The sequence below is a fragment of the Lonchura striata genome, chromosome 36 (genome assembly GCF_046129695.1).
Source record: "Lonchura striata isolate bLonStr1 chromosome 36, bLonStr1.mat, whole genome shotgun sequence".
In the NCBI taxonomy this organism is placed as follows: domain Eukaryota; kingdom Metazoa; phylum Chordata; class Aves; order Passeriformes; family Estrildidae; genus Lonchura; species Lonchura striata.
The window spans coordinates 299,119-323,901 of record NC_134638.1 but is presented as its reverse complement, the minus strand read 5'-3'; the positions used below and the strand labels follow the sequence as shown (position 1 = coordinate 323,901).

Sequence of the window (24,783 nt, the reverse complement as noted above, 5' to 3'; positions counted from 1 at the left end):
CCGGTGCCCCCCGGGCCGGACTTTGCCCCCCTAGCCCCGGTCAATGATTTACCGGGGGAGGGGGAATTGGGGGCGGGGGCTGCGGGAGGGGGCGGGGGGAGCCCCGGGGAGGGGTGGGGGGGTCGGGGGGGTCGGGACCGGCGAGGGGCTCGGGAGGGAGGGAGGGGACAGCGGAGAGGGCAGCGGGGACAGGACACGGCCAGGGGACAGCGCGGGACGGTACCGGGGCTGGGGGGGGGTCCCGGGGGAATTGGGGGGTGCGAGAGGGGGTCCTGTGCAAATGGGGGGTGTGGAAATGTTGGGGGGGGGTTGTGCAAAGTTTGGGGGGTTGTGCAAGGGGGGGACAAGCCCGGGCAGGACCCTGAGTGTGCAAAAGGGGGCGGGGGGGGGGAGGGAATTGTGTAAAAAGCCTCGTGCAAAGGGGGGAAGGAGATCGGGGGGGATTTTGGGGGGGATTTTTGGGGGAGACCCCCGTGCGAGGGGAGATCAAAGCGGGGGGGAGGGGTCAAAGGTCAGTGGGGCAGAGGGGAGTGGGGGAGGGGAGGGGGGGAGCCCCAGGGGCTTTTTTTAATCGGAGGGGTCAAAGGTCAGTGGGGCAGAGGGCAGCGGGGGGAGGGGAGGGGGATTCACCCGGGGGGGGTGGGGGTCGCACTGACCCCCCCTTTTCCCTCATTTTGCCCCCCAGATGTTCCAGCTGTGCCGCCCCCGCGGGGGCCGCGCCCTCCTGGGGCTGCGGCTGCTCCGGGGCCCCCCCGGGCCCGCCCGGCCCCTCAGCTACCGGCCCTTGCGCAAGGTCCTGGTGGCCAACCGGGGTGAGCCGCGGCGGGGACCCCCCGGGAATCCCGGGACACCCCCGGGACCCACCTGGGAACCCCCCCGGGAATCCCGGGACCACCCGGGACACCCCTGGGACCCACCTGGGAACCCCCCCGGGAATCCCGGGACACCCCCAGGACACCCCCGTGAAACCCGGGACCACCCGGGACACCCCTGGGAACCCCCCCGGGAATCCCGGGACACCCCCGGGACCCACCTGGGAACCACCCCGGGAATCCCGGGACACCCCCGGGACCCCCCCGGGAATCCCGGGACACCCCCAGGACACCCCCGGGAAACCCGGGACCCCCCCGGGAATCCCGGGACACCCCCAGGACTACTCGGGATACCCCCAGGACACCCCCCAGGAACCCTCGGAACCCACCCAGGACCCATCCAGGAACCCCCGGGACACCCCCCGGGAACCCACGGGAAACCCCCCTGGGACACCCCCCCAGGACACCCCCCTGGGAACCACCTGGGACACCCCCGGGACCCCCAAACCACCTGAGCCCCCCTGAGCCCCCCCCGTGTCCTCTGCATCCCCCAATGTCCCTTTAACCCCCCCTGAGCCTGGGTGGCCCCAGGTGAGGTCACAAGCAGTGTCCCCAATATCCCCAAGGTGTCCCCAAGGTGTCCCCAATGTCCCCAGAGTGTCCCCAGGGTGCCTGTCCCCGAGGTGAAGTCACTGTCCACGTGTCCTGGGCATGCACACGGATCTGCATGGTGGCCGTGTCCCTGTCCCGTGTCCCGTGTCCCCAGGGTGTCCCCAGGGTGTCCCCAGGGTGTCCCCAACGTCCCCGTGTCCCCGTGGCCCAGGTGAGATCGCCATCCGCGTGTTCCGGGCCTGCACGGAGCTGGGCATCCGCACGGTGGCCGTGTACTCGGAGCAGGACACGGGCCAGATGCACCGGCAGAAGGCGGACGAGGCGTACCTGGTGGGCCGGGGGCTGCCCCCCGTGCAGGCCTACCTGCACATCCCCGACATCATCCGCGTGGCGCAGGTGCGGCGGGGACACGGCTGGGACAGCGGGGACACGGCTGGGACACGGCTGGGACAGCTGGGGACACGGCTGGGACACGGCTGGGACAGCTGGGGACACGGCTGGGACAGCGGGGACACACCTGGGACAGCTGGGGACACGGCTGGGACAGTGGGGACACAGCTGGGACAGCGGGGACACACCTGGGATAGCTGGGGACACGGCTGGGACACGGCTGGGACAGCGGGGACACACCTGGGACAGCTGGGGACACGGCTGGGACACGGCGGGGACACGGCTGGGAGAGTGGGGACATGGCTGGGACACGGCTGGGACAGCTGGAATAGCTGGGGACAGCCTCAGACACATCTGGGACACACCTGGGGACAGCTGGGACACACCTGGGACACAGCTGGGACACATCTGGGACACACCTGGGACACAGCTGGAATAGCTGGAACACACCTGGGGTAGGTGGGGACATGGCTGGGGACAGTGGGGACAGCCTCAGACACACCTGAGACACACTTGGGGACACCTGGGGATATGGGGACACACCTGGGACGCACCTGGGGACAGCAGGGACACACCTGGGACACAGCTGGAATAGCTGGGGACAGCTTCAGACACATCTGGGACACACCGGGGAACAGCTGGGGACACCTGGGGGTATGGGGGACACACCTGGGACACCCCTGGGACACACCTGGGGACATTGGGACACCCCTGGGCATCCCTGGGGATATGGGGGACACACCTGGGACACCCCTGGGCACCCCTGGGGACATTGGGACACCCCTGGGCATCCCTGGGGATATGGGGGACACACCTGGGACACCCCTGGGCACCCCTGGGGACAGCAGGGAGGGGACATCGGGCACGGTGCCGCACCCGGGGACATCGGGGCTGCGCCCTGGCCCCGTAGGGGGGCGCTCTCATGGCCCCCTGTGCCCCTTCCTGGGGGGATCTGGGGAATTTGGGGTGTCCCCGTGACCCCCTCAATGCCCCAGGGGTGCCCTGGGGGTGCTCTTGTTGACCCTGGGTGCCCTGGGTGCCCCCTGGTTGCCCTGGGGGGTACCATGGTTACCCCAAGGGTGCCTTGGTTGCCCCCAAGGGTGTCCTGGGTGCCCCCTGGGTGCCCTGGGGATGCTCTGGGTGCCCCCTGGGAGCCCTGGGGGTGCCCTGGGGATGCCCTGGTTGCCCCGGGGGGTACCGTGGTTACCCCAAGGGTGCCTTGGTTGCCCCCAAGGGTGTCCTGGGTGCCCCCTGGGTGCCCTGAGGATGCCCTGGGGATGCTCTGGGTGCCCCCTGGTTGCCCCGGGGGTGCCCCGGGGGTGCCCTGGGCGCCCCTGGGTGCCCCATTTGCCCCTGACCCGCTCGCCCAGGAGAACGAGGTGGACGCCATCCACCCCGGCTACGGGTTCCTGTCGGAGCGGGCGGATTTCGCCCAGGCCTGCCTGGACGCCGGCGTTCGCTTCGTGGGGCCGCGGCCCGAGGTCGTGCGGCAGATGGGAGACAAAGTGGAGGCCCGGGCCATCGCCATCGCCGCGGGTGGGGGTCCCGGGGGGGGGCAGAGGGGGTGGGGGGGTTATCGGGGGGATCTGGGGGGATTTGAGCGGGGGGTTGGGGGGTTTAAAAGGGGATTTGGAGGGGTTTGAGGGGGATTTGGGGGGGATTTGGGGGGGTTATTAGGGATTTGAGGGGAGTTTAGGGGGCTTATGGGAAGTTTGGGGGGGATTTGGGGGGGGTAATGGGGAGTTTGATGGGGATTTGGGGGGATTTGAGAGGGGGGTTGGGGGGTTATGGGGAGTTTGGGGAGGTTATGGGGGGGTTAAAGGAGGATTTGGGGGGTTATGGGCAGCTGGAGGGGATTTGAGGGGGATTTGGGGGTTTCAAAGGGGATTTGGGGGGGTTATGGGGAGTTTGGGTGGGTTAAAGGGGGATTTTTTGGGGTTTCAGGGGTTTTTTGGGGGTTTCAGGGTGGTCTTTTGGGATCTGGAGGATTTTGGGGTTTCAGGGGGGATTTTGAGGGGATTTTGGGGGGATCTGGGGTTTTGGGGGATCTGAGGGGGTTTGGGGTTTTTTGGGGGGGTTTCAGGGGGTTTTTGGGGGATCTGGGGGGATTCTGGGGGTTTTTGGGGGGGATTTTGGGGGGAGTCAGTCTGGGATTTTGGGGGATCCGGGATTTTGGGGGATCCGGGTCTCCAACCCTGCCCGCAGGGGTGCCGGTGGTGCCGGGGACGCCGTCGCCGGTGTCGGCGCTGGCCGAGGCTCGGGACTTCGCCTCCCGCGTCGGCTTCCCCGTCATCCTCAAGGCCGCGCACGGCGGCGGCGGCCGCGGCATGAGGGTGGTGCGAGCGCCCCAGGTACCGAGCCCGGGCAGCAGGACCCCAACCCACCCCCCCCGAAATCCCCAAAACCCCAAATCCACCCGAATCCCCCGGAACCCGAATCGACCAGAACCCAAATCCCCTGGAATTCCTGTGCCCAGGAACCCAAATCCACCAGAACCCAAATCCCTCAGAACCCAAATCCCTCAGAACCCCAAATCCACCAGAACCCAAATCTCCCAGAACCCCAAATCCCTCAGAACCCAAATCCCCCCCAAATTCCCCCACCAGAGATCCAAAATCCCCCAGAACCCAAATCCCCTGGAATTCCTGTGCCCAGGACCCAAATTCCACAGGAACCCGAATCGCCCAGAACCCCAAATCCCCCAGAACCCCAAACCCCCTGGAATTCCTGTGCCCAGGAACCCAAATCCACCAGAACCCAAATCCACCAGAACCCAAATCCCTCAGAACCCCAAATCCACCAGAACCCAAATCCCCCAGAACCCCAAATCCACCAGAACCCAAATCCCAGAGAACCCCAAATCCACCAGAACCCAAATCTCCCAGAACCCCAAATCCTCCAGAACCCCAAACCCCCTGGAATTCCAGTGCCCAGAACCCAAATGTCCTGGAGCCCAAATCCCCCAGGATTTGGGGGAAATCCAGAGGAGAACAAATCCCTCAAGATCCCAAATCCCCCAGGAATGCGAAATCCCCAGAGACCCAAATTGCTGGGAAATGAAATTCCCCAGCAACATCAAATCCCAAAACGCCAAATCCCCGCGCCCCAAACCCCAGGACCCCAAAATTCCAGGAGCTGTCACGTCCCCAGACCCCCAAACCCGCAGCCATCCCAACCCTCAGGAACCCCAAATCCTGGATCTGGGGGGACCCCAAAACTGGAGTGGGGGGAGCCTGGATTTGGGGGGACCCCGGTGTTTGAGGTACCCCAGGTTTTGGGGTGCCAGATTTGGGGTAATGTGATGGGCTAGGGGCGAATCCCAGATCTGGGAAGAGCCCGGAATTTTGGGGACCCTGGATTTGGGTTCAGGGCTATCCTGGGATTTGGGATTCCTGGATTTAGGATTGCCAAGATTTGGGGTTCCTGCGTTTGGGGGGAACTCCAGCCAGGGATGTCCTGGGTTTTGGGTTTGCTGGGTTTTGGGGTCCCTGAAATTTGGGGATCCCTGGAATTTGGGGTCACAGAAATTTAGGGTTGCTGAATTTTTGGGTCCCTGGAATTTGGCAATCCCTGGAATTTGGGGTCTCTGGGTTTTGGGGTCGCTGAAATTTGGGGTCCCTGGAATTTGGGGGTCTCTGGAATTTGGGGAGCCACTTTCGGGGGTCCCGCAGGAGCTGGAGGAGAACTTCTCCCGCGCCACCTCGGAGGCTTTGGCCGCCTTTGGCAACGGGGACCTGTTCGTGGAGAAATTCATCGAGCGCCCGCGGCACATCGAGGTCCAGATCCTGGGTACGGCGCCTCGGGGCCCCCAAACTCCAGGGACCCCAATTTTGGGGGTCCCCGAGACTCTGAGAGGCCCTCGGGGGCTTCGGGGAGGTCTCGGGGGGCGTTGAGGGCACCCGGACAACCGTGGTCCTTTCAAGGGTCCATCTTTGGGGTTCCCAGCTCCATTTTTGGGGTTCCCAGCTCCATTTTTGGGGTCTGTTATTCCATTTCTGGGGTTCCTGGTCCCCAGGTGACGCCCACGGGAACGTGGTCCACCTCTACGAGCGCGACTGCTCGGTGCAGGTCCATTTTTGGGTCTGTTATTCCATTTTTGGTGTTCCCATCTCCATTTCTGGGGTTCCCAGTTCCATTTTTGGGGTTCCCAGCTCCATTTTTGGGGTTCCTGGTCCCCAGGTGACGCCCACGGGAACGTGGTCCACCTCTACGAGCGCGACTGCTCGGTGCAGGTCCATTTTTGGGTCTGTTATTCCATTTTTGGGGTTCCCAGCTCCATTTCTGGGGTTCCCAGCTCCATTTTTGGGGTCTGTTATTCCATTTTTGGGGTTCCTGGTCCCCAGGTGACGCCCACGGGAACGTGGTCCACCTCTACGAGCGCGACTGCTCGGTGCAGCGCCGGCACCAGAAGGTCGTGGAGATCGCCCCGGCCGCGCGGCTGCCGCCCGAGCTCCGCGCCCGCCTGGCCGACGACGCCGTGCGCCTGGCCCGGCAGGTGACACCCGGGGACAGCGGGGGGACAGTGGGGACACCCTTGGGGACAGCCCAGGGACACCCTGGGAGAATGGGGTGGGATCCTGGGAGGACATTGGGGCACCCAGGTGGACATTGGGGGGCTCAGGTGGACATTGGGGCACCCAGGTGGACATTGGGGGGTTCAGGAGGACATTGGGGGGTTCAGGAGGACACTGGAGGATCTGGAGAACATCGAGTGAGCGGCAGAACAAGGGCAGCACCCCAGGAGGACATCGGGGGGCCTCAGGAGGACATTGGGGACCCCAGGGGGACATCAGGGGGGTTCAGGTGGACACTGGGGGGCTCAGGAGGACATTGGGGGACCCCGGCCGGGGCAGGGGGCGCCCGGACCCCCTGACAGGCCCGGGGGTCCCAGGTGGGCTACGAGAGCGCCGGCACCGTGGAGTTCCTGGTGGACCAGAGCGGGGAGTATTACTTCATCGAGGTCAACTCGCGGCTGCAGGTGGAGCACACGGTCACCGAGGAGATCACCGAGTGAGCCGGGCCCCAAAAACGGCAGGGGGATCCCAGAAATGACAGGGGGATCCCAGAAATGAGAGGGGGATCCCAGAAATGACAGGGGGATCCCAGAAATGACAGGGGGATCCCAGAAATGACAGGGGGGAACCAAAAATGGCATGGGGATCCCAAAAATGTTAGGGGGGACCCAAAAATGGTGGGGGAATCCCAAAACCAACAGGGGACCCCAAAAATGGCAGGGGGATCCCAAAATCAGTGGGGGGGACCCTAAAAATGGTGGGGGAACAGCTGTGTCCCCATGTCCCCATTGTCCCTGGACCCCAGTGTCTCCATTATCCCCGTGTCCCCTGACCCGTGTCCCGTGTCCCCAGTGTGGACCTGGTGCACACACAGCTGCAGGTGGCCGCGGGCTGCTCCTGTCCCCATGTCCCCGTGTCCCCCCGTGTCCCCTGACCCGTGTCCCGTGTCCCCTGACCCGTGTCCCCTGTGTCCCCCCGTGTTCCCTGACCTGTGTCCCGTGTCCCCAGTGTGGACGTGGTGCACACACAGCTGCAGGTGGCCGCGGGCTGCTCCTGTCCCCATGTCCCCGTGTCCCCCTGTGTCCCCTGACCCGTGTCCCGTGTCCCCTGACCCGTGTCCCGTGTCCCCCCGTGTCCCCTGACCCGTGTCCCGTGTCCCCAGCGTGGACCTGGTGCATGCACAGCTGCAGGTGGCCGCGGGCCGCTCGCTGCCCGAGCTGGGGCTGCAGCAGGAGCGGATCCGCATCAACGGCTGCGCCATCCAGTGCCGCGTCACCACCGAGGACCCCGCGCGCGGCTTCCAGCCCGACACCGGCCGCATCGAGGTGACACGGACACGGGACACGGGACACGGGACACGGGACACAGGGACATGGGGGACACGGGACATGGGATACGGGGATCGGGGACACGGGACACGGGACATGGGACGCGGGGACATGGGGACATGGGTCACGGGAGACACAGGACACGGGGACACGGGACACCGAGGACACAGGGACAGCCCCAGGACCCCCGGGACCACCAGGACACCGGGACCACTGGGATGGGGACAGCCCTGGGATGGGGACAGCCCCAGGACCCCCAGGACCACCAGGACACCGGGACACCAGGACGGGAACGGCCCCGGGACCCCCACCGGTGGAATCCCCTTGGGACTTCCCGTGCTGTGTCTGTAGCTTTGGAGGGATCTGTGGATTGTTCTTTGGATTTTGGGGTGCTCCCGTTGGATCTTGGGGTGCTCCCATTGGATCTTGGGGTGCTCCCGTTGGATTTGGGGTGCTCCGCCTGGATTTGGGGTGTTCCCATGCTCTGGGGGTGCTCCCACTGGATCTTGGACTGTTCCCGCAGGATTTGGGGGTGCTCCCCCTGGATCTCAGGGTGCCCCCATTGGATCTCGGGGTGCCCCCGCTGGATCTCAGGGTGCCCCGCTGATCTCGGGGTGCCCCGCTGATGTCGGGGCGCCCCGCTGATGTCGGGGTGCCCGCCCGCAGGTGTTCCGCTCCGGGGAGGGGATGGGCATCCGCCTGGACGGCGCCTCGGCGTTCCAGGGCGCGCTCATCTCGCCGCACTACGACTCGCTGCTGGTCAAGGTGGTGGCGCACGGCCCCGACCAGCCGGCGGCCGCCGCCAAGATGAGCCGGGCGCTGGCCGAGTTCCGCATCCGCGGGGTCAAGGTGGCCGGGGGTCCCGGGGGGCTCCGGGGGGGTCCAGGGGTTTCCTGGGGGGCTCCGGGGGTTTCCTGGGGGGTCCCGGGGGGCTTTGGGGGGACCCCGAGGGGCTTTGGAGGGTCCCGGGGGGCTCCGGGGGGCTTTGGGGGGGTCCTCAAGGGGCTCCAGGGGGGTTTGAGGGGACCCCGAGGGGCTCGGGGCAGGGAAATGCTGCGGGAAGGGATTTGGGGCACCCCGGGGTGACATTAGGGGGTGGAGGAGGTTTTGGGGGGGGGTCTCGGGGGGCTGATGTGGGGTTTGGGGATCCCTGGGGTGACATTAGGGGGTGGGGGAGGTTTTGAGGTGGGGTCTTGGGGAGCCCCCATCCCTCCCGGGGGTCTTGGGGTGCCCCTGACCCCGGAGATCTTGGGGTGCCCCCATCTCTCTCAGGGGTCTCGGGGCACCCCCACCCCTCTCAGGGGTCTCGGGGTGCCCCCACCCCTCTCAGGGGTCCCGGGGTGCCCCCAGCCCTCTCAAGGGTCTCGGGGTGCCCCCAGCCCTCTCTGGCTGTCTTGGGGTGCCCCCAGCCCCCTCGGGGGTCTCAGGGAGGCCCCATCTCTCCCAGGGGTCTCGGGGCACCCCCACCCCTCTCAGGGGTCCCGGGGCGCCCCCATCCCTCCCGGGGGTCTCGGGGTGCCCCTGACCCCGGAGGTCTTGGGGTGCCCCCATCTCTCCCAGGGGTCTCGGGGTGCCCCCAGCCCTCTGTGGGGGTCTCGGGGCGCCCCTGACCGCCGTGTCCCCGCAGACCAACATCCCGTTCCTGCAGAACGTGCTGGCTCACCCGCAGTTCCTGGCGGGCGAGGCCGACACGCAGTTCATCGACGAGAACCCCGAGCTCTTCCACCTGCGGCCCAGCCAGAACCGCGCCCAGAAGCTGCTGCACTACCTGGGTGCGCCGGGGGGCACCTGGGGGGCACCTGGGGGGCACCCGGGGGGTTTGGGGGGGGTCTGTGCGCACGCCTGGGCCCCCAAGGGGCGGAGGGACCCGGCCCTGGTACCTGCAGGTGTGCCCAGGGGTGTCCAAGGGTCCTCAGGTGTGCCCAGGTGTGGGGTTTGTCCCCCCAGGTGTGGGGTTTGTCCCCCCAGGTGTGCCCAGGTGGGAGTTTGTCCTCCCAGGTGTGGGGTTTGTCCCCCCAGGTGTGCCCAGGTGTGGGGTTTATCCCCTCCAGGTGTGGGGTTTGTCCCCCCAGGTGTCCCCAGGTGTGGCGTTTATCCCCCCCAGGTGTGGGGGTTTGTCCCCCCCAGGTGTGCCCAGGTGGGGGGTTTGTCCCCCCAGGTGGGAGTTTGTCCCCGCAGGTGGGGGTTTGTCCCCCCAGGTGTGGGGTTTATCCCCCCCAGGTGTGGGGTTTGTCCCCCCAGGTGTGAGGAGCCCCCAAACCCCCTCTCCTGTGGCTCTCAGGGGAGCCTGGCCGAGGCCGGGCAGGCTCTGGGGGGCTCGGGGGGGATTTTGGGGGGTCCCCGGGGCTGCCACCCCCTGTCACACCCGTCCCCCCCCCAGGCCACGTGATGGTGAACGGGCCCAGCACCCCCCTGCCCGTGAAGGCCAAGGCGGCGCTGGTGGAGCCGACCCCGCCCCCGGTGCCCATGGGTGAGTGGGGGCACGGCCCGGGGGTCCCCGGGGTGTCCCAGGGTGTCCCCAGGGTATCCCACGGTGTCCCCAGGGTATCCCAGGGTGTCCCAGGGTGTCCCCAAGGGGTCCCCAGGGTGTCCCCAGGGTGTCCCCGGGGGTCCCCGGGGGTCCCCTGGGTGTCCCCAGGGTGTCCCAGGGTATCCCACGGTGTCCCCAGGGTGTCCCTGGGTGTCCCCAGGGTGCCCCCTGCCCCACACTGACCCTGTCCCCTTTGGTGACCCCTCACTGCCCCCTCGCTGACCCCCAACCCCTGCCCCACACAGCCCCCTGCCCCCTCTGTGCCCCCTCTGTGCCACTCCTGCCCCTCCGTGCCCCACACTGACCCCTCACCCCACACTGACCCCTCCGTGCCCCTCACTGACCCCTCACCCCCACACTGACCCCTCACCCCCCTCACTGACCCCTCACCCCCACACTGACCCCTCACCCCCTCACTGACCCCTCACCCCCACACTGACCCCTCACCCCCTCACTGACCCCTCACCCCCCTCACTGACCCCTCACCCCCCACACTGACCCCTCACCCCCCACACTGACCCCTCTGTGCCCCACACTGACCCCTCACCCCCTCACTGACCCCTCACCCCCTCACTGACCCCTCCGTGCCCCACACTGACCCCTCACCCCCCTCACTGACCCCTCACCCCCCACACTGACCACTCACCCCCACACTGACCCCTCACCCCCTCACTGACCCCTCACCCCCCACACTGACCCCTCACCCCCCACACTGACCCCCCCTCACCCCTCACCCCTCACGCCCTGTCCCGGTGCCGCAGGCGCGCCGCCGCCGGGGCTGCGGGCCGTGCTGCAGCGCGAGGGCCCCGCGGGCTTCGCGCGGGCGCTGCGGCGGCACCGGGGGCTGCTGCTGACCGACACCACCTTCCGCGACGCCCACCAGTCCCTGCTGGCCACGCGCGTCCGCACCCGCGACCTCGCCCGCGTCGCGCCCTTCGCGGCCCACGCGCTCAGCCCCCTGTGCAGCATGGAGACCTGGGGCGGTGAGGGAGGGCAGGGGAGGGGAGGGCAATTGAGGGGAGGGGAGGGGCTTAAGGGGGTGTGGCACATTGGGAGGGGCTTAATGGGGTGTGCTATGGAGGGGTTTTGGAGGGTGGGGCAGGGAGGGGAGGGGCTTAACGGGGTGGGGAAGTGAGGGGAGGGGCTTAGTTGGGATGTAGCAGGTGTGGGAGGGGCTTGATGGGGTGTGGCAGGCAGGGGAGGGGCTTAAAGGGGCGTGGCGGCGAGGGGAGGGGCTTTGGAGGGTGGGGCAGGGAGGGGAGGGGTGTAACGGTGTCAAATTAAGGGGAGGGGCTTGACAGGGTGTGGCAGACATGGGAGGGGCTTGGTGGGGAGGGGCTTGACAGGGTGTGGCCAAGGGGTGAGGGCAGGGCTTGACTGATGGGGCGTGGCCGTCATGCGATGGGCGTGGCTGTCATGTGATGGGCGTGGCTGTCATGTGATAGGTGTGGCCGTCATGTTATGGGCGTGGCTGTCATGTTATGGGCATGGCTGTCATGTGATGGGTGTGGCCGTCATGCGATGGGCGTGGCTTTGTGGGGGCGTGGCTCACAGTGGGCGTGGCTCTCAAGGGGCGTGGCTTGTGAGGGGTGTGGTTTTTGTGATGGGCGTGTCTCGCGTGGGCGTGGCTCACAGTGGGCGTGGCTCTCGAGGGGCGTGTCTCACGTGGGCGTGGCTCGAGGGGGGCGTGGCTCCTGTGGGCGTGGCTCCTGTGGGCGTGGCTCAGAAGGGGCGTGTCTCGCGTGGGCGTGGCTCCTGTGGGCGTGTCAGCGAGCCGGGCGCGCCCGCAGGCGCCACCTTCGACGTGGCCATGCGCTTCCTGCACGAGTGCCCCTGGGAGCGGCTGCGGGAGCTGCGGCGCCTCGTGCCCAACATCCCCTTCCAGATGCTGCTGCGCGGCGCCAACGCCGTGGGCTACACCAACTACCCCGACAACGTCGTGCAGCGGTGCGGGCGCGGGGGCACCGGACACCGGGGGGACATGGGGGGACACCGGGGACACGGGGGGGACACCGGGCACACTGTGGGGACTCCAGGGACACCATGGGGACACCAGGGGGACACGGGGGGACATCAGGGACACGGGGGGGACACTGTGGGGATGCGACAGGGAATTGGGGACACCACGGGGACACCCAGGGACATGGGGGGACACTGTGGGGACACGGGGGGACACCATGGGGACACTGCAGGGAACTGGGGACACCGCGGGACACTGTGGAGACACCAGGGGACACGGGGACACCGCAGGGGGACCTGGGGACGTGGGGACCCTGTGGAGACACCGCAGGGACATGGGGACCTGGGGGACACCACAGGGACACCAGAGGGACATCGCGGGGACATCACAGGGACACTGCAGGGACACGGGGACGTGGGGACACCATGGGGACACTACAGGGAATTGGGGACGCCGCGGGAACACCGGGGGACATGGAGAGGCAGGGAGGGACATGGGGGCGTTGGGGACATGGGGAACAGGGGGACAGGGGACACGGAAATGGGACCCTGGGGACACAAAGGGGACACGAGGACACAAAGGGACCCTGAGGACACAAAGGGACCCTGAGGACACAAAGGGCACCCTGGGGACACAAAGAGCACCCTGGGGACACACAAAGGGGACCCCGGGGACTCTCCGCCCGAGCACCCGAACGTCCCCGCGGGCCGTGGCCGTGACGGCCGCCCGCGCGCGCAGGTTCTGCGAGGTGGCCGTGGCCAACGGCATGGACATCTTCCGCGTCTTCGACGCCCTCAACTACGTGCCCAACCTGCTGCTGGGCGTGGAGGCGGCGGGCAGCGCCGGCGCCGTGGTGGAGGCCGCGCTCTCCTACACCGGCGACGTGGCCGACCCCACGCGCACCAAGTACAGCCTGGACTACTACCTGGGGCTGGCCCGCGAGCTGGTGGCAGCGGGGACACACGTGCTCTGCATCAAGGTCTGGGGGGGTTTGGGGGGTCCTGGGGGGATTTCAGGGGAGTTTGGGGTCCTGGGGCGGGTTTGGGGGGAGTTTGAGAAAGGGAGTTTGGGGGCAATGGGATGGGGTTGGCCTGGAGCTGGTGGCAGCGGGGACACACGTGCTCTGCATCAAGGTCTGGGGGGTTTGGGGGGGTTTGGGGGAGTTTGTGGGTCCTGGGGGGGTTTGGGGGGAGTTTGTGGGTCCTGGGGGAGTTTGGGAGTCCTGGGGTGATTTGGGGGGAGTTTGGGGGTCCTGGGGGGATTTGGGGTTCCTGGGGGGTTTTGGGGGGTCCTGAGAGGGTCTGAAGGGTCTTGGGGGTGTTTTGGGGTCCTGGGCGGATTTGGTGGTCCTGGGGGAGTTTGGGGAGTCCTGGTGGAATTTAGGGGGGGTTTGGGGGTCCCCCGTGCCCCCCGTGACCCCCGTGCCCTCCCCAGGACATGGCGGGGCTGCTGACGCCCGCGGCCGCCCGGCTGCTGGTGGGGGCCCTGCGGGAGCAGCACCCCGAGGTGCCCCTGCACGTGCACACCCACGACACGGCCGGCGCCGGCGTGGCCTCCATGCTGGCGGCCGCCCAGGCTGGCGCCGACGTGGTGGACGTGGCCGTGGACGCCATGTCCGGCATGACCTCCCAGCCCAGCATGGGCGCCGTGGTGGCCTGCACCCGTGGGACCCCGCTGGACACAGGTGGGGACGGGGGCTTGGAGGGACACTGGGGCTTGGGGTGACAGCGGGGGTTGGGGTGACACCGGGGCTTGGGGTGACACCGGGGGTTGGGGTGACACCGGGGGTTTGGAGGCACAGCAAGAGTTTGAGATGTCACCAAGGCTTGAAAGGGACAATGAGGGTTCAAGGTGCCACCAAGAGGTTGAGAAGTCCCCAGGGGCTGAAGGGGACAGTGAGGATTGGAGGGACACCAAGGGTTTGAGGGACACCAAGGGTTTGAGATGTCACTGAGGATTGAAGGGACAACGAGGGCTGGAGGGACACCAAGAACTGGAGGAGATGCCAGGACCTGGGGGGACAATGAGGGCTTGAGATGTCACCGAGAGCTGGAGGGAAGACGGGGCTAGGAGGGGCCTCCAAGGCTCTGAAGGGACCACCGAGCTTTGGGGGACAGCAGGGGATGGAGGGGACATCGAGACCTGGCGGGACAACAAGAATTTGAGTGGCCACCAAAGGTCTGGAGGTGTCACCAAGGCTTTGAGGAGCCACAGTGGTCGTGGAGGCGCCACCGGAGCCAGAACTTCATTCCCAATCCGTGGTGCCTCCACACCCGTGGTGTCCCCACGTGTCCTCACGTGTCCCCGCGTGTCCCCACGTGTCCCCACGTGTCCCCCGTCCACAGGCATCGACCTGGAGCGCGTCTTCGAGTACAGCGAGTACTGGGAGGCGGCGCGGGGCCTCTACGCCGCCTTCGACTGCACGGCCACCATGAAGTCCGGCAACGCCGACGTCTACGAGAACGAGATCCCGGGCGGGCAGTACACCAACCTGCACTTCCAGGCCCACGCCATGGGGCTGGGACACAAGTTCAAGGAGGTCAAGAAGGCCTACACCGAGGCCAACAAGATGCTCGGGGACCTCATCAAGGTGGGGTGGCCCTGGGGGCTCCGGGGGGCCTCCACAGGAGGGTGGCCCTGGGTGGGTGATGGCGATGGGTGGGTGGTGGCCATGGGTGGGTGGTGGCCGTGGGTGGGTGATGGCCATGGGTGGGTGGTGGCCGTGGGGTGGTGTGGCCATGGGGTGGGTGGTGGCCATGGGTGGGTGGTGGCCGTGGGGTGGGTGGTGGCCATGGGGTGGGGGGTGGCCGTGGGGTGGTGTGGCCATGGGGTGGGTGGTGGCCATGGGGTGGGGGGTGGCCATGGGTGGGTGATGGCCATGGGTGGGTGATGGCCGTGGGGTGGTGTGGCCATGGGGTGGGTGGTGGCCATGGGTGGGTGATGGCCATGGGTGGGTGGTGGCCATGGGGTGGGTGGTGGTCATGGGTGGGTGGTGGCCATGGGGTGGGTGGTCTCCAAGAGAAGGTCTCCCTGGGGCAGGTGCTGTCTGTGGCGTGGAGGATCTCTGTGGGGTGGGTGGTCTCCATGGGTGGGTGTCCCACCCGGGGTGGTCATGTGGTGACCCCCGGGGTGAGCCAGGAGGGTCCCCCCAAGCTGACCCATGAGATGACCCATGAGATGATGACCACTAAAATGAAATGACCCCTGAGATGACCCCAAGAGGTTCCCCCCACACTGACCCATGAGATGACCGACGAGGTGACCCCTGAGATGAAATGACCCCTAAGATGAGATGAGATGACCCTGAGAGTTCACCCATGAGGTTCTCTCCACACTGACCCTTGAGCTGACCCCTGAGATGAACCCGAGATGAGGTGACCTCTGAGGTGACCCCTGAGATGAGATGAGCTGACCCATGAGGTCACCCATGAGGTGTCCCCAAGAGGTTGCCCCCACACTGACCCCTGAGATGACCCCTGGGATGAGGTGACCCCCGAGATGACCCCTTAGACTTCACCCAAGAGGTTCCCCTCACTGACCCAAGAGCTGATCCTTGAGTTGACCACAAGGTGACCCCAAGTTGCGCCATGAGTTGAGCGTGGGGTGACCCTGAGGTGCCCTGGAGGTGACCCCTGGGTGACCCCTGGGTGACCCCTGGGTGACCCCGGTGCCCGCAGGTGACGCCCACCTCCAAGGTGGTGGGGGACCTGGCGCAGTTCCTGGTGCAGAACGCGCTGTCGCGCGCCGAGGCCGAGGCGCGGGCGGACGAGCTCTCCTTCCCCCGCAGCGTGGTGGAGTTCCTGCAGGGCCACATCGGGGAGCCCCCGGGCGGCTTCCCCGAGCCCCTGCGCTCCCGCGTGCGTGGGGGACGGACGGGGGGACTGGGGGGACTGGGGGGACTGGGGGGACTTGGAGGGGATTGGGGGACTGGGACAGACTGGGATGGGACTGGGAGGGACTGGGATGGGACTGGGGGGACTGGGAGGGGATTGGGAGGGACAGGGACAGACTGCGATGGGATTGGGAGGGACTGGGGGGACTGGGAGGGAATGGGGGGACTGGGAGGGAACTGGGAGGGACTGAGACAGACTGGGATGGAACTGGGAGAGGGAATGGGGGGACTGGGACAGACTGGGAGGGACTGGGAGGGGATTGGGAGGGACTGGGACAGACTGCGATGGGATTGGGAGGGACTGGGGGGACTGGGAGGGGAATGGGGAGGGACTGGGGGGGACTGTCCCATTTCCATGGTGTCCCTGCCCCATTCCCGTGCCCCCCGCCCCATTTCAATCCCTCGCTCCACTCCCGTGCCCCCCACCCCATCCCGAGCCCCCCGCCCCATTTCACACCCCCTGCCCCACTCCAATCCCCCCACCCCATCCCGAGCCCCCCGCCCCATTTCACGCCCCCGCCCCGCAGGTGCTGAAGGATCTCCCGCGGGTCGAGGGGCGCCCGGGGGCGTCGCTGCCCCCCCTGGACTTCGAGGCGCTGGGCCGGGAGCTGGGGGCGCGGCACGGGGCGCCCCCCAGCCCCGAGGAGCTGCTCTCGGCCGCGCTCTACCCCAAGGTGTACGAGGAGTTCCACGCCTTCCGCAGCACCTTCGGGCCCGTGGCCTGCCTGGGCACCCGCCTCTTCCTCGAGGGGCCCGCCATCGCCGAGGAGTTCGAGGTGCTGGGGGACTGGGAGGGACTGGGGGGACTGGGAGGGGATTTGGGGGCACTGGGAGGAGATTTGGGTGTGCTGAGAGGGGACTGGGATGGACTGGGAGGGACTGGGGGGACTGGGAGGGGAATGGGAGGGACTGGGGGGGAATGGGGAGAGACTGGAAGGGACTGGGAGGGGATTTGGGGGCACTGGGATGGACTGGGGGGGACTGGGAGGGGATTTGGGGGCACTGGGAGGGGATTTGGGGGCGCCGGGAGGGGATTTGGGAGCACCGGGAGGGGAGTGGGACCTGTGCACGCCTGGAGCTCCTTGCCCAGCTCTGAGCAAGCGTGGTGAGACCCTGCACATGCCTTACACAGCAGTTACACACAGTTACACACCAGTTACACACGGTTACACGCAGTCACACACAGTCACACACAGTTACACACCAGTTACACACAGTTACACACAGTTACACACAGTTACACGCAGTTACACAGCAGTTACTCATGGTTTACTCGCAGGTGGAGCTGGAGCGGGGCAAGACGCTGCACATCCCTTACACACACAGCAGTTACACACAGTTACACACAGTTACACCCAGTTACACAGCAGTTACACACAGTTACACGCAGTTACACAGCAGTTACTCATGGTTTACTCGCAGGTGGAGCTGGAGCGGGGCAAGACGCTGCACATCCCTTACACACACAGCAGTTACACACAGTTACACACAGTTACACACAGTTACACACAGTTACACACGGTTACACACCAGTTACACACAGTTACACGCAGTTACACAGCAGTTACTCATGGTTTACTCGCAGGTGGAGCTGGAGCGGGGCAAGACGCTGCACATCAAGGCGCTGGCGCTCGGGGACCTGAACGTGGCCGGGCAGCGCGAGGTTTTCTTTGAGCTCAACGGGCAGCTCAGATCCATCCTGGTCCGGGACACGCAGGCGCTCAAGGTGCGGCCGGGCCGGGGCTCGGCGCAGTTGGGGGAGTTTGGGGCAGTTTGGGGGGATTTTGGGACAGTTTGGGGGGATTTGAGGAGATTCAGGGGGGTTTGGGGAGATTTGGGTGACTTGGGGGGAGATCTAGGGGAATTTGGGGGGATTTCGGAGGAGTTTGGGAGGATTTGGGAGGGTCTAGAGGGGGTTTGAGAGGAATTTAGGGGCTGTGGGGGGATCTGGGGCACACAGAGGTGACTTTGGGGCACACAAGGGTGACTTTGGGTGACACAGGGATGACTTTGGGTGACACGTGGGTGACTTTGGGGCACACAGGGGTGACTTTGGGGCACACAAGGTTGACATTGGGTGACACAGGGATGACTTTGGGGCACACAGGGGTGACTTTGGGTGACACAGAGGTGACTTTGGGGCACACAGGGGTGACTTTGGGGCACACAAGGGTGACTTTGGGTGACACAGAGGTGACTTTGGGGCACACAGGGGTGACTTTGGGGCACACAGGGGTGGCTTTGGAGCACACAAAGGTGACTTTGGGCACACGGGGATGACTTTGGGTGACACGGGTGGCTTTGGGTGACACAGGGGTGACTTTGGGGCACACAAGGGTGACTTTGGGGCACACAGGGGTGACTTTGGGGCACACGGGGTGACTTTGGGTGACACAGGAGTGGCTTTGGAGCACACAGGGGTGACTTTGGGGCACACAGGGGTGACTTTGGGTGACACAGAGGTGACTTTGGGTGACACAGGAGTGACTTTGGGGCACACAGGGGTGACTTTGGGGCACACAGGGATGACTTTGGGGCACACAGAGGTGACTTTGGGGCACACAGGGGTGACTTTGGGGCACACAAGGGTGACTTTGGGGCACACAGGAGTGACTTTGGGGCACACAGGGATGACTTTGGGGCACACAGGGGTGACTTTGGAGCACACAAAGGTGACTTTGGGGCACACGGGGTGACTTTGGGTGACACGGGTGGCTTTGGGTGACACAAGGGTGACTTTGGGGCACACAGGGGTGACTTTGGGGCACACAGAGGTGACTTTGGGGCACACAGGGGTGACTTTGGGGCACACTGGTGACTTTGGGGTGCCCGGGGTGGCCCGAGGTGACCCCCGAGAGTCCCAGCTGACCCCTGCCCCCTCCCATCCCCCCCCAGGAGATGCACGTGCACCCCAAGGCCGAGAAGGGTGCCAAGGGCCAGGTGGGCGCCCCGATGCCCGGGGAGGTGGTCGAGGTCCGGGTGCAGGAGGGGGCGGCGGTGGCCAAGGGCGACCCGCTGTGCGTGCTCAGCGCCATGAAGATGGAGACCGTGGTGACGGCGCCCGTGGCGGGCAAGGTCACCAAGATCCACGTGCGCCCCGGGCTCAGCCTCGAGGGCGACGACCTCATCGCCGTCATCGAGTAGATGTTGGGGGGGTTCCCCCCCAAAAAAATCCCCCCAAGGAACCCCGAAACCCCCCCGGAAACAACCTCGCGGAAATGGGGCGTGGCCCCTTTAAGAGCCCCCCCGGTGGGTGGCGCCCCCTGGTGGGGGCTGGGCGGTACAACAAGGCCTTAATGGGGGGGGCGTGTCTTAATTAGGGGGGGCCACGTCTTAATTAAGAGGTGCCCCGTGAAGGGGGGGTCCCGCTCCGGGGGGACGCCTCATTTTTGGGGAAGGGGGAGCCCCAATTTGGGGGGGCTCATTAAGTGGGGGTGGCTCCTTTTTTAGGCTGGTACGATCCATTTTGGGGGGGGGGGGAGACACACCCAATAATTGGGGTGCGCCCCCCCCCCATTTTTTGGGCATTTCACACAATTTTGGGGGCTGAAACTTCTTTGGTGGGGGGGTTGAAGCAGAGTTTGGGGGGGTCACCCCATTTTTAGGGGCTTCATTTCCTGCGGACCCCCCCCCGATTTTGTCCCCCCACAGATTTTGAGCCGGCCAATCCCCCCCCCCATTTTTGGGGGTCCCCTCGCACTCTGGGGGGAGCCCCCTGCCCTCCCCCCATCCCTGCCAAGCTGCCTTAGGGGGATCTGGAAGATTTGGGGGGGGGGGAGGGGAGGGGTGGGTGTGGCCGCCCCTCCCCCATCCTCCCCCACCCCCCCCCCCGCTTTTGCCAAACGCCCCCGGGGGTGGGGGAGGGGAGGGGGCGGAGCCTGTGACCAAAGGAGGGGCTTGAACTGGACTGGGGGGGAGGGGCCGCCCCTCCCCCCTCCCCGCGGGGACTCGAACTGGAGAGGGAGGGGCCGCCCCTCCCCCACGCGCCCCCTCCCCCACCCCCCATTTTGGGGGGTCCCGGGCAATAAAAACTGGACTAACGGCGCCGGTGGTGTGGGGGAGGGGCTGCCGGGACCCCCGGGCGACCCCCGAGGGGAGGGGGCGTGGTCTGAGCACGAGGGGGCGTGGCCTGAGCACGAGGGGGCGTGGCCTGAGCACGAGGGGGCGTGGTCAGCGAGCTCAGAGGGGCTTTAATTCCCAAATGGGGGGAGTGGGCGTGGCTTCGACCCCAAAGCCCCGCCCACCTCGCCCCAAAAGGGGCGTGTCCCAACCCGGTGGGCGTGGTCTTCATTCCCTGGTGGGTGTGGCCTAAGAGCGATTCTTCCCGCACCCAGGTTTGGGTGTGTCCCTAAGTGGGCGTGTCCCCAGGTGGGTGTGTCCCTTCCCTAAAAGGGTGTGTCCCTGCCTAAATGGGTGTGTCCCCAGGTGGGTGTGTCCCCAGGTGGGTGTGTCCCTGCCTAAATGGGCGTGGGCCCCGGTGGGTGTGTCCATGCACAAGTGGGCGTGTCCCCAGGTGGGTGTGTCCCCAGGTGGGTGTGTCCCTTCCCTAAATGGGTGTGTCCCTAAGTGGGCGTGTCCCCAGGTGGGGGTGTCCTCAGGTGGGTGTGTCCCCAGGTGGGTGTGTCCCAAGGTGGGCGTGTCCCTGCCCAAAATGGGTGTGTCCCCCCCCTCCGTGCGTGCCCCCCGCCCCATCCCCGTTCGGGGTCCCTAGGGTGCCGGGGCGGCGCGGGGCGGGCCGGGGCGCGGCGCGGGCGCGGCCTTGCGGGCCAGCTTGGCCAGGAGGGGGCTGTGGGGGTGGCGCTGGCGCAGGTGCGCCAGGTGCGCGTCCTGGCTCTCGGCCGTGCCGCCGCACTCCTCGCACACGTAGAGCTTGGCCCGGCGCTCCTTGTAGCCGTAGCGCTGCGCCACGCCGTGGATCTTGCGCAGGTGCGACTCCAGCGAGCAGCGCTGCGTGAAGGCCTTGTCACAGAGCGAGCACTTGTAGGGACGGACACCTGGACGGGACAGGGGGACAGGTGGGAACAGAAGGGGACATGAGGGACACGGCCTTGTCACAGAGCGAGCACTTGTAGGGACGGACACCTGGACGGGACAGGGGGACAGGTGGGGACATGAGAGGACATTAGGGGACACCTGGCCAGGGTCATGGCCTTGTCACAGAGCGAGCACTTGTAGGGACGGACACCTGGACAGGGGACAGCAGGACATGAGGGGACAGGAGGGACACGGCCTTGTCACAGAGAGAGCACTTGTAGGGACGGACACCTGGACAGGAGACGGGGGGACATGAGGGGACAGGAGAGGACACCTGGCCAGGGGACAGGGGGATATGATGGGACACCTGGCCAGGGGACAGGAGGGGACACTTGGGGACACAGCCCTGTCACACCTGTGGGACGGCCGCCTGGCGGGGTTCGGGGTTTGGGGTTCGGGGTTCGGGCTTGGGCCGCCTCGTGGCTGTCCCTGTCCTGCCCCAGTCCCACTCTGGCTCCGTCCCGTTCCCGTCCCCCCCTCACCCCCTCCCCGTTCCCAGCTCTGTCCCCGTGCCCAGCCCTCTTCCCACCCCTGGGCCATCCTTGTCCCTGCTGCTGTTCCCGCCCCGTTCCCACCCCGTTCCTGATCCCGATCCCATTCCCAATCCCATTCCCGTTCCCATTCCCACCCCATTCCCGATCTAGTTCCCAATCCCGCTCCCGTTACCGGTGTTGGTGCAGACGTGGCGCTTGAGGTCGAAGGTGTCCCTGAACCATTTCCCAGCCCATTCTCAATCCCACCTCATTCCCAACCCCATTCCCATTCCTGCCCCATTCCCAATCCCATTCCCACTCCCGTTCCGGTCCCGCTCCCGTTACCGGTGTTGGTGCGGACGTGGCGCTTGAGGTCGAAGGTGTCGTTGAACCATTTCCCAGCCCATTCCCGTTCCCAATCCCATTCCCAACCCCACCCCATTCCCAATCCCATTCCCATTCCTGCCCCATTCCCAATCCCACCCCATTCCCAATCCCATTCCTGCCCCATTCCCGTTCCGCTCCCGTTACCGGTGTGGGTGCGGACGTGGCGCTTGAGGTCAAAGGTGTCCCTGAACCATTTCCCAGCCCATTCCCAATCCCATTCCCAATCCCACCCCATTCCCATTCCTGCCCCATTCCCAATCCCATTCCCGTTCCCAATCCCATCCCTGCCCCGTTCCCGTTCCGCTCCCGTTACCGGTGTGGGTGCGGACGTGGCGCTTGAGGTCGAAGGTGTCGTTGAAGCCCTTCCCGCAGTAGGGGCACCGGTGCCGCTTCACTTCGCTGTGGCACTTGAGGTGCCGGTTCAGCATCCGCTGGAACCCGAAGCTCTTGTGGCACACGGGGCACGAGAAGAGCTCGGAGCCCCCCGGGACCCCCCCGGCCACCGGGACCCCCACGGGGACCCCCCCGGCCAGGGGCAGCCCCGGGGGGAGGGGGGCGCCCAAAGGGCCGGACGGGACCTGCAGAGAGAGGGGAGGAAGGGGTTAAATGGGGGGGGCATGGTGGGGACCCCCCTCGGGACCCCCCAGTTACGGGGAGAGCGGTGATTTTGGGGACCCCCGGTCGTGACGGACAGCCCCCCTGGGGCACCTCTGATTTTGGGGAGCCCCCAACCCACCTTGGTGACCCCCCCAAATTTGGAGACTCCCCCCACCCCAATTTGGGGACCTCCGTGCTCCCCCAGTCTCAGGCCCCCCCCTCCCCAATTTGGGCACCCCCAGCTGACTTTTCTCCCCCCCCCCATCCTTCCAAGCCCCCTCCCCAAATTTGGGGTGCCCCTTACCTTGCCCTTGGGGTGCAGGAAGGGGCCGGGGGGGGCGCGGGGGGGCAGCGTCATGTCCAGGGGGGACGCGGGGGCCTCGCCCACGGCCGGCTCGGGGTCCCTGCGCAGGGGGCAGCCCCCCAGGCAGACTGGGGGGGGTGGGGGGCACGGTTTTAGGGGGGGTCATGAACCCCCGAACCGCCCCCCCAAAATTGCATCCCCCCCAAAAAACCCCCCCCCAAAAAAATCGGGACGCCCCAAACGTGACCCCCCCACCCCTCCCCAAATCGGAGCCCACCCTGGGGACGCCCCAAATGTGCCCCCCCCCATGGCAGGAGGAGGATTTGGGGGGCCCCTCCCCCGCTCCCCTCCCCCGCCCTTCGGGGTTCCCCCGACCGGTCGGACGGCTCGGGCCGCGACACCCCAAATTACCGCCCCAATGACGCCCCTAATTAGGGGTTTCCGGCGGGTGGCGCCCGCGTGGGCCCCGGGGGGGGGACGCCACCCACCCCCCCCGGGGGGACACCGGCGACACCCAAAAATCCCCTCCCCCACCCAGGGACACGGCCGGGCAGCCCGAACCCCCCTAAAATCGCCCCCAGGCACCCCAAAATCCTCCCCAAACCCTCCGGGCACCCCAAACCCGCACCCCCCAAAAGAGTCCGGGGGTGCCCCCCAAAATCCTCCCTAACCCCCCCCCCCCCACACATCCCAGAGTTTGGGTGGGATTTTGGGGCTGAACCCCAACTCTGCCCCTCAGGGGACACCCCTGGGGGGGAAGGAGGTCACCCCAAAACTGGGATCCCTCCAAAATCGGGGCCCCTGGAACCCCCTATCCCCAAAATTCCGGTTTCCCCCTACATTCTTTGGTCGTCCTGCACACTTCCAGAACACCTGGGACCCCCCCAAAATTCCTGGATCCCCCTCAAACACCCGGAACCCCCAAATTCCTGACACAGCCCCCCAGACTTCTGGGGACCCCCAGCAGCTGAATCCCAACGGACACCTGAGCCCCCCCACATCCCGGGGTCCCCCAAATTCCTGAGTCCACCCAAATGCCTGAGTCCCCCCCAATTACTGGGTCCTCCCAAATTCCTGAGTCCCCCCTAATCCCATCTCCCGACGGATCCTGCCCCCCCCAAATCCCTGGATCCCCCCAAATCCCATTTCCCGATGGATCCTGCCCCCCTGGATCCCCCCAGATCCCATTTCCCGACGGATCCTGGCCCCCCCCAAATCCCTGGATCCCCCCAGATCCCATCTCCCGACGGATCCTGCCCCCCCCAAATCCCTGAATCCCCCCAGATCCCATTTCCCGACGGATCCTGGCCCCCCCAGATCCCATTTCCCGATGGATCCTGGCCCCCCCAGATCCCATTTCCCGATGGATCCTGCCCCCCTTGATCCCCCCAGATCCCATCTCCCGAGGGATCCTGCCCCCCCAGATCCCTGCCCCGTACTGGGCACGTAGATCTCCGCCCGCTGCTCGTCCGGGAGCTCGCTCCAGTTGCGCTTGGCCGTGGCCACCACCGGCTTCTTCACCAGGAAGGCGCGCGGCATGGCCGGATGGATCCCGCTGGATCCCGCTGGATCCCCCGGTCCCGATGGATCCCGGTGGATCCCTGCTCCGATCCCCGGCGGCTGCGGTGCCGATCCCCGGCTCCCGGCGGGGCTGGGTCCCGGTTCCCCGGTTGGATTTGATCCCAATCCGGAGAGTTTGGCCAAGACCCGCAGCCGATCCCAAATCCTTGGGGACTTTTGATCACAGAACTCGAATATTCGGTCAGCGGCTCCCGCCGATCCCAAATCCTCGCTCGGTTCTGGTACCGGATCCCCGATCCCGCCGGATGCCCCCGCGCCGCCCCCTCAGCGGCGCTGTCCCGGCGCTGTCCCGGGGCTGTCCCGGGGCTGTCCCGGCGCTGTCCCGGCTCTCCTGTCCCGGTTGTGCTGTGCTGCTGCCGGTCCCGGCGG

The 24,783-nt window shown here is 66.5% G+C and overlaps 2 protein-coding genes across 2 annotated transcripts; one reads left to right on the top strand and one right to left on the bottom strand.

Moving 5' to 3' along the window:
* The first annotated feature begins 175 nt into the window (after window positions 1–175).
* Window positions 176–19,788, top strand: PC (pyruvate carboxylase). The gene is made up of 21 exons (XM_077789709.1): window positions 176–219; window positions 686–812; window positions 1,636–1,820; window positions 3,185–3,350; window positions 4,020–4,165; window positions 5,486–5,603; window positions 6,158–6,309; window positions 6,706–6,824; window positions 7,491–7,653; window positions 8,323–8,505; window positions 9,284–9,428; window positions 10,037–10,126; window positions 10,948–11,169; window positions 11,977–12,133; window positions 12,885–13,125; window positions 13,581–13,830; window positions 14,492–14,736; window positions 15,824–16,003; window positions 16,566–16,814; window positions 17,624–17,764; window positions 18,934–19,788. The coding sequence occupies exons 2-21, from the start codon at window positions 686–688 to the stop codon at window positions 19,180–19,182; spliced, it is 3,528 nt and encodes a 1,175-aa protein (XP_077645835.1). The 5' UTR covers window positions 176–219; the 3' UTR covers window positions 19,183–19,788.
* Window positions 19,789–20,745: 957 nt separating this feature from the next.
* On the bottom strand, window positions 20,746–24,372 carry OVOL1 (ovo like transcriptional repressor 1). Its single transcript, XM_077789626.1, has 4 exons — window positions 24,273–24,372; window positions 22,834–22,961; window positions 22,246–22,378; window positions 20,746–21,032 (listed from the first exon to the last, which is right to left on the bottom strand). The coding sequence occupies exons 1-4, from the start codon at window positions 24,370–24,372 to the stop codon at window positions 20,746–20,748; spliced, it is 648 nt and encodes a 215-aa protein (XP_077645752.1).
* Between the last annotated feature and the right edge of the window lie 411 nt (window positions 24,373–24,783).